General features: G+C 25.7%; 1 protein-coding gene across 1 annotated transcript; it reads left to right on the forward strand.

The window, feature by feature from the left end:
* Nucleotides 1-1,002: 1,002 nt before the first annotated feature.
* LOC105459940 lies at nucleotides 1,003-3,966 on the forward strand. The gene is made up of 7 exons (XM_011706310.1): nucleotides 1,003-1,275; nucleotides 1,672-1,937; nucleotides 2,317-2,478; nucleotides 3,123-3,267; nucleotides 3,514-3,582; nucleotides 3,688-3,777; nucleotides 3,876-3,966. The coding sequence occupies exons 1-7, from the start codon at nucleotides 1,003-1,005 to the stop codon at nucleotides 3,939-3,941; spliced, it is 1,071 nt and encodes a 356-aa protein (XP_011704612.1). The 3' UTR covers nucleotides 3,942-3,966.
* The last annotated feature ends 6,308 nt before the right edge of the window (nucleotides 3,967-10,274 follow it).

Genomic DNA, 10,274 nt, shown 5'->3' on the forward strand with positions numbered 1-10,274 from the left:
AGACGTGTGCTCTTCCGATCTCGCGATCTAATTGATTAACTTTATTCGTTAATAACTCTGTAAATAATGGTCTGAGCCAAAATTGAAAGAGGAACTTTTAGTTCAAAATTTCATTCTCTTTCACGCCTTGAAATATTAATTAAGCGTTACGGGACACCCTGTATATTATTTTTGGAAATATCGACATTTTATGACAAAGCTTGATCATGTGGACGATACATTAAATAAATTTAGCACATCGAAAAAGAATAGAATGCGAAATTTTATAAGACACATCTCTATTTCGTGGTTTGTGATGACTTGCATATCATGGATTTTTTATTTTGTACTCTGTGCAACATTAATAGATCTTGGATAAAGCTATAATCAAACCATGGAAAGAATTGTTGACAATAGAACATTTGTGAGATCGTTTACAAAACGGATCTATTAGTAGAAAAATGCTAACCTTGGATTCCATTTGTGTAGAATAGACTTTAAATTATATATATTAGCGTATATGAGAGGATTTTGAATTATGTGTTAGAAAGTTACGTTTATTTCGCTGACAATGACCGCTCATTTAAGACGAAACGTCCGGAGTTTTAACGATCATTGTATTATTATTGTCATTTTTATTTTATATTTCATTTTATATTTTTGTATATGTTAAATATTACATTTATAAGCAAGTACATCCTGCGTTGGCTCACTAGCTCTTATCCTCATATTTACTAAAAAAATTTATATTAAATAATATCTTTTTTAATAATTATAAATTTTATCTTTATTAGCTAATCATGTAAAACATTAAAATAAAAACTTTGTACTTAATGCAATAATTCATATTATTGATAACTCATATGCGGGTCGATTGTCTCCACACTGTTTAATAATTTAAAGACATTTGTAATATAGTTAAAAGTCATTCCATTATAGCGATAAATATGACGTTTGCACAATATGAACTATGCAACTTTGAAACTTTAACAGTTAGTATATAAAATTGTAAGAGCCTTCATCATGGTTGATACTATAGAGAAGACGTTGAATCCCGTTTCTTTAATTACGTTTGTTTTAGGTTTCGGGATTCTCTATCCCTTAGGCGAATCAAAATATCGATTGAGTATTTTCTATTTATTAATAGTGTGGAGTGTTTATGCTTACGCGTTTTATCATGCAACGAGCCTATTTGAGATGAAAAATGTACTTGATAGTTCATTGGGTTTCTTTATCGTTGTAGTAAATTTATTCGTGGCAATAATATCCATAATCATCATCTTTTGCAAACACAAGGTATACGTTTTATTTGTGAAAATCGGTTTAATATAGCATGCTATTTGAAATGTAGCAAAAAACATGTAAAATGGCATATAAAACATATAAAACTGCTTTCTAAAATGACTATTTAATTTCATTATTTACTTGGAAAAGTGATAAAATAAAATCTTGTAAATATTATTGAATTATACTTCATACATTTATTTTTATTTGTAGAATCTAAAGTTTTCGTTTAGTTAACAAATCTTATTTCAATTGTTTCTTATATTAGATAAATATAATTTATATTTTAATAATATCTTTATCATATATATTGCGTTTTATTATTAAATGTACTATTATATACATGCTTTATTTATATTTATTCAGAGAAACACTTAAGATTTACAAATTTTCTTACTAAATCTTCAGAAATATCGACACTTTATAAGGAAGCTCAGTCATGTGGATGATACATTGGAAAAACTCGGAACATCGAAAGAATATCATAAAATGCAACACTTCATAAAACAGATGTTGATTACGTGGCTTTTAGTAACTCTTTTGTCTTGGATTTTTGATTCTGTACTGTGCGCAACACTATATAATGATATAAAAACCATAGTTGTTTCTTGGATTTTGAATTATTTTGCATACGCTAACACCATCACAGATATAACGTTTATACTTCTCCTGAAGTTAGTAAATCATATTCTGTTATAATTATTTTACACTATCTAAATGTTGTTAAAGTATTAAAATAGGTAATTTCACTGGATAAATTGTTAATTTCTCAAAATAAATACACTAAAGTATAACATAATATATATTAAATTTAATTATTATTTATTTGATATTAACATTGCTCTAAAAGCATTTGCTTGTTACTATACAGTTTTAAATTTGCATTAACCAGGTGAATGTGTGCTTATGAATTTATTGTTAGAAGTATGTACTTTTATATCTACAAAGAAACTTTAAGCAAAAAAAAAAGGAATTAATGTTTCATGTTTTGCTAATTGCGTGTAAAAATTTCATTCCTATTTTTTTTTAAAGTAAATAGTTTTTAAATTCCAGATATATCGGTAGTAGATTGAATAAAATAAATGATCATATTGAACAATTATTAGAAGTGAAAGACTATATAAGACTAAGATGCAAGTGGAAAAAGTCTCTTGCTGTTAGCAATCACAAGGTCAAAGGTGCTGAGAATCACGAGCATGTATTATGGACCGTAATGTAAATTGCAAATTTTTTACTTACGTAATAAGGAGAGAACAGATATAAAAAAAATTTCACACAGTTTCATTAGATAATAAATCGTCCAATATATGTAGATGCAGCTCATAGACGCACTAGAAAAAATGGTTAGTTATATAAATAGCAATTTTGATTAAAATATGAAACGTAAAAACCTATTTAGTTGATACATGTATCTTTATCAATGAAATCATTTAGTTTAGCTGGGATATATTAAACACCAACTATAAACAGCAAATATATAATTATAACAAATTATAATATAATTATAACAAATTATTTGGTTTTATATAAATAATCTAAACCTAAATAAAATTAAATAATTTTCTTCGGTACGTTTCAATCAAAATTTTGAATCACAAAATATTTTTAGTGCTTTAACCTAATTAAATAAGAAACGGGTATATAATGTACACATATAACGTATTCTGATAATAATAGATTAATAAATATAAGTGTATATTTAATATAATTATATTTGTTAATTAATGTAATCTATATCTTTTCAGACATCTTCATTCGGAACTATGCCGAACAGCTTGCGAAATAAACGACTTCTTCGGAATTCAAATTACTCTGCAAATGATATCCTATTTCATTATTTTAATTATAATATTTTATAGTCAATTACATTTGATATTGAATCCAAAACAAATATTTGAAATCGATAAAATACTGAAAATAATGCTTTCTGACGGCACATGGTTCATCGTAGCTTTAATAAAATTCATATCATTGAATTATATATGCGAAAGTGTCAGTACTAAGGTAAATATATTCAGTAGTAGTTCATACACAAGATTGTAAAAAAAATATTCTTTCAATCAATAAAGTTGCATAATAAGATAACATATCTTCGAATTTCATGGAAGATTAATAATTGCAAATAATTAAACTTTAATTTGAAAAATAAACTCTATTTTTTTATAAAGTAAATAAATTTGACAATTTTCCTGTTTTATTTAAACATACAAAGTAAATGTAAATGTAAAATAATGTAATTAAACATTTCAGGCGCAAAAGACCAAGGACATTATTCATAAATTGACAAATCTTATTTATTTTGTCGAGGTGCGCGAAGAGGTAAGATAAATTTTCTATACAGCCATTTCTTGATTTGTATAATCATTATTTAAGTGTATTTAAGATTTCATATTAACATATAATTCATATAATCATGTAACGCAGATTTGCCAGTTTGTGTTGCAAATATCACTACGGCCATTAAAGTTTAGCGGATTAGGCCTGTTTTATTTTGGCTACAGCTTTATTCATAAGGTTAATCTTCAACATTATTTATATCTTTATGTCGAAACTTAGCTTTCTAAGTTGCAAAACTTTCAGCAGTAATGTTTTCGGTTTATGTATCTTTTCAGTTCTTCGTATGGATGATCACAACTATTATTTTCATGACGCAAATGGATTTTACTTCACTATGGTAAATGGTTCGAATTTAATAGCAGAGATAATATAACACAATACAAAAAACAGTAGAAAATGTAGAAGTACAGAATTGTAAAATTATTTATATACATATTATCCTTCTATTTATTTAATATTCATTTATTTCAATGTACCATAATTTTTTAAAGTCATATGTATGTATGTATATATCGATTTATAAAATTTGTGGTATAAATAATCTTATTAATATTAATTTAATATTAGGTTACATTGCGCTAATATATTACATGTAACAATCAAAGTCCGGATCTTGGTGCCGTTTTTCCCAACTCCAAGCCGGTGTAGTGATTTGGCGTAGCATAACTTTACGTGTTATAGCTATATTTTAATAAACGGTATTGCTTCTTGTAACACTGTCGCGGCACATATATAATTTGTATGTATATAGATTCAAATTAATATTATAATTATAAATATATTAAATATATATTTAAATTATTAAAACTTCTTCAACATTTATAAATTACAAGCTAATTAGTTAATCATGTGATACATTCAAATGGATTTTTCTTGTTTCAAATATTGTATTAATTCACACTATTAATTATAGAAACATGTCATTTTACAAATTAATAGTCAGTTACTAAAAACATATATCGTTGCTCACAATCTCTATTTGAGTTATTTAATTTAAAATATTTTAATACAAAATTAATTACTGTAATAAAAAAATATCCGTAGGTTAAAAACATTTGCAGTAATAAGCGTTTTGCTTTTAATAGTGTTCGACATCACAGATTTTATGTCATCATGCAAGTATATTTATGGTGGAAACTTTAAATAATATATAACGTTATTAATCTGTAAATTATTCTGTCGTCTTGATAAACTATATATCTATCGTAAACTGAATAAAAAACAACAGATAAAATATCAGTTTACAACAGGAACGATAATGAATATGGGGATTATCATAGAACAAAATGTACCTTTTCTCTCACGTTCTCGGTCTAGGCGTCTATACTGCGAAACCTTAAGTATTTTCCATAACAATGTAACAATGCATGTGGAGTGTTTACAATTACTTTTTATAATATGCAGTGATTACACTTAAAATAGAAAAATAATTTCTAGGAACTTCTACTTTAATCAATAATGGGATTAACTTTCTTGTCATTATTACATGTATTATTATGGGTTTATGTCAACATACCTAAGATAAATAAGGGTTTACTGCAATAGAGTAAACTAATTCACATTTTGTAACACTTCACAAAAGCAAAAAATAAACTCTAAGATTCGTCACTTTACTTTAAAATTTCCTTTCTCCATTGTTACAAAATATGTTAGCTCTGGTGCAGCAGATGTCAATCCTTTAAAAATATAAATATCTAATTGCAAATAATTTTTGCATAAATACGTCTTACATTAAATAAATTGTGTTACTGTATAATATTGTTCAGAATTTCATAAAAAGATTTATTGCTATAGACAATATACTGGAAGGCACTTCTAAAATAATTAAAAGTTACATATATATAAAAAGAGTATTAATTGGATGCCTTGTATTACGAATCGTTTTCAATATGTCAACATGTTTGTGGATTTAATATTTACTTCTATGGTTTATATATTATTCATATTTATATATACCTATATATTTATATACGTATTTTTTTCAATACCTATTTTATAAAAATAATTTGTTACCCTAAAATTACAATATTTTTAAAGAATTTAAGATCTCATTTTAAATGAGGCAAAATAAATAATAAGAGGCAATATAAAAGTAAACTGTTTAAACTCAAATAGTCATTGTTTTGTACAAATTTATTTATAGTTGACATCACAAATAATAAATAATCAGTGAGTTCTATGGTATGTATATTTGGAGCGAGTCATCGAAAAATTGAGGATGTCGTAATTTCTAGTTTATGACATATAAAAATTGTACTACTCTCTTTATCAAAGAATCGCTGATTGCCTGATGCTGTTTTACTATAGGAAAGAATCTTCTTTACTATATAGAAAAGAATTTAAGATACATGTTTTACATTTTCTTTTTCTTTTTCTTTGTCAGACCACAGTTGTTCATAGCTTACTTAATAGTATAGGGAAGGCTCGCTCCAGTACTATAGAGTATAATAATTGATGTATTATTTGCTTACTGCAAATAATACATCAATTATTGAAATTCACATCTAAGCATCTCGTCTACTTTGACAGTGACTTTACTGCGAAAAGTCATTGTTATTTGTTTCTATATTTTCCTTATTAATTTTTTCTTTTATATAAGAACTAAATTTTAGCTGTGTTTTAGCAGTATAGCATAAGTAAATATATCCAATATAAAATAAATGAACAAAAAATACAATTTCAAAAGAAAATACAAATAATTCATATACTGGTCAATTGTTTCTACTATGATAAGTTTAATAATATTAATTTAAAGACGTTTGCAATAAAATTAAATGTTATTCCATTATAATAATGAACGTGATGTTTATACAATGTGAACTTTGCAACTTGGAAACTTTAACAGTTAGCACATAAAATTGTGAGAGCCTCCAACATGGTCGATACTATCGAGAAGGCGTTAAGTCCCGTTTTTTTAATTACGTTTTTCTTAGGTTACGGTATTCTCCATCCCTTAAACGAATCGAGATATCGCTTGAGTATTTTCTATGTATTAACACTATGGAGTGTTTATGCTTACGCAGTATATTATGCAGTAAATCTGGTCTTGACAAAAAGTGACATTAATAGTTCATTGGCTTTCTTTGCAGTGACAGTGAACTTGTTTGTGGCAATGATATCCATAATTATCACCTTTTGCAAACACAAGGTATATGTTTTATTTATGTGAATGATATCGTTTTATAATACATCATGATATCCAAAATAAAACAAATAACGTATATTGTTACTTTCCAATATGTTATTAATTATTCATTATTTACTTAAAAATTGATCAAATAAAATCTTGTATTATTGAATTATATTTTATACATTAATTTTTATTTTTAGGATCTAAAACTGGCAATTAGTTAATAAACTTTTTTTAAATGTCTCTTGCATTAAATAAGTTAGTAAAATTTATATCTTAATAAAATATAATATAATAAAATTTTGATCATATACATTATGCTTTACTATTAAATGTATCATTATGTATATGCATTATTTATATTTATTTAGGGAAACTTCATTTTTTCATAAATAATTTTTCTGATATTATTCTCAGAAATATCGGCAGCTTATGAAGAAACTTGGTCATGTGGATGATACATTAGAAGAACTCGGGACATCGAAAGACTATCGTAGAATGCAAAATTTTATAAGACAGATCTTGATTTTGTGGTTTCTAATAACTTGCCTATCATGGATTTTCGATTCTTTATCGTGTATAGCAATATACAATGATATAAAAATTATACTTGCTCCTTGCATACTGACTTATTCTTCACATGCTAACACTATCACAGATATAACATTTATACTTCTTCTGAGGTTAGCAAATCATATTTTGTCATAATTATTTTACAATATCCAAATATTATTGAAATTCATGTAATTAATTCTGAATAAATTCTTAACTTTTCAAAATAAACACATCATAATATATAATATAAAATATTATTAATAATCTTAAATAACTAAAGGGAGATCCGGGTTCGATTCCCGGCTGAGGTGATATTTTTCGCAATAAATTTCTTTACAGGTTTGGGGGGAGGGGATTCCATAGATGCATACTAACATCACAAAAATATTAAATTACTCATAAATTTAATTAGTTAACAAGTGATTCCGGCTTCATATAAAGACTATATTTTAAGACCGACAAACCGTGCGGCGCGCAGTTTGTATGTGGTTGAATATTGTAACAATGAAAATTATTTCACACTAACATCCGTGTCAGCTGTCATAGGCACTCTTTTGATATTTAAGATTTATTCTTCAAGGCTGTTTTCCTCTAATTTAAATTTATTATTAATAATATAAAATATAAAATTATTATTTTAAAATATTAATTATTTTATATTAATGTTGTACTCTACAAAAAAGTATTTGCTTGCTTTCATATATATATATAGTATTAATAAATTTGCATTATCCAGATCAATATGTACATACGGACTTGAAAGTTCGTAATGTATCTTTATATCTACAAAATTATAAAATTTCAAACAAAAAAAAATAAAATAATGTTTTGCAATTTAAGTTTAAGATAATTACGGGATTAATTACGGGTTTTCTATTGTTTTTTAATTTCAGACATATCGGTAATAGACTGGATAAAATAAACGATCATATTGAACAATTATCAGAAGGCTATGGACAATACAAGTGGAAAAAACTTCCTATTGTTAGTAGCAACAATATCCAAAGTACTGAGAATCGCAAGCATGTGTTATGGACCGTAATGTAAATTGCAATTTTTTTAACTTACATAATAAAGAGAGGAGAGATAAATAAAACTTCACTGTAATTCCATAAGATAATAAATCTTCCAATATATATGTATAAGATGCAGCTTACGCACCAGGAAAAATGGTTAGTTCTATAAAACGAAATTGTCATTAAATGTACCGGTAAATATATTTGGTTGGTACAAATAAATATTGACAAATTAATATATATGTCATTCCATTTAGTTCAGTTATATTTTAATAGTAACCGTAAAAAAACAAATTTATCTAACTAAATCAAATATTTTGTTGTACGTAAGTAAATTAAACCTAATAAGATTAAATAATTTTGTGCATTACATTTTAATCAAAATTTTGGCTCACAGAACAAAACATGTTTTCCAGTGCGTTAATCAGATTAAATAAGACACAAATACAATACACACATATGATAAATTCTGAAAATAAAAGATTATTAAATATAGTATACAATATAATAAATTTTTAATATAATTATATGTGTTTATTAACGTAATATCCTTTTAGACATCTCCATTTGGAACTTTGCCGAACAGCTTGTGAAATAAATAACTTCTTCGGAATACAAATGACTCTGCAGATGATATCCTATTTTATTATCTTAATTGGAATATCTTATTTTCGATTGCACTTGATATTATATCAAAAACAATTATTTGAATTTGATAAATTACTGAAAATAATGCTTTCTAACAGTATGTGGTTCATCATATTTTTAATAAAACTCGTATCATTGAATCATATGTGCGAAAGTGTTAGTACTAAGGTAAATACTTATAGCAGCAATTCAGGATTATGAAAAATATTCTTTCAAACAAAAAATTACATAATAAATGACTTAATCCTTAATTTCCATTAGGAAGATTAATAATTAAATTAAATACAAAATTAACGTTAATAAATAATTATTATTATTGAAAAATAAATTCTATTGTCATAAAATAAAGGAATTTACAAATTTCTTGTGTTTTATCTAACAATAAAAATTTGTTATTCAGGATAAATATAAACACAAAATAATATGATTAAACATTTCAGGCGCAAAAGACCGAGGACATTATTCATAAATTGACAAATCTTATTTATTTTGTAGATATACGCGAAGAGGTAAGATAAGTTTTCTATACAATCAGTTCCTGATTTATATAATTATTATTTAAGTACATTTATATAAAGATTACATATATAACGCAGATTTGCCAGTTTGTTTTGCAAATATCATTACGGCCACTGAAGTTTAGTGGTTTGGGTCTATTTTATTTTGGTTACGGCTTTATTCGTAAGGTTAGTCTTTAACATCATTCATATCTTTATACAGAAACTCAGCTTTTCAAGTTTCAAAACTTTCAACAGTAATGTTTTTGTCCGATGTGTTTTGTCAGTTCTTCGTGTGGATGATCACCACTGTTATTTTCATGACGCAAATGAATTTTACTCCATTATGGACCGGATTTAATAGCAGAAATAATGTAACATATTACGAAAAATAGTAGAAAACATGTACAGAATTGCAACATGTGCAGAATCGTAAAATTCTTTATTATATTAATCTTTTAACTATTTATTTATTTCAATTTACTACCATAATTTTGTTAAAGTCATATATAAACATATTGTTTATAACATTAGTGATGTAATTAATCGTAATAACATTAATTTAATATTTTATTACATTGAACTAATGTATTATACATAATAATTCATAAATTTACTCATTTTAACTTATGTCATGTGTATATGACTTATATGTATTATACTAGATATTCAAATTAATAAAACTTCAATCAAACTTCATTACTTTTCTTTTGTATAGAAACTAAATATAGTGTATCAAGCGCTGCGGTAGCGGCGCGACGCCAAGTATATAACATTATAAAAGTCGGGTGATGACTTGTGAGTATACGGCACTGGCACTGCGCTACC

The sequence above is a fragment of the Wasmannia auropunctata genome, unplaced genomic scaffold (assembly GCF_000956235.1).
Source record: "Wasmannia auropunctata unplaced genomic scaffold, wasmannia.A_1.0 LD333490.1, whole genome shotgun sequence".
Classification (NCBI taxonomy): Eukaryota; Metazoa; Arthropoda; class Insecta; order Hymenoptera; family Formicidae; genus Wasmannia; species Wasmannia auropunctata.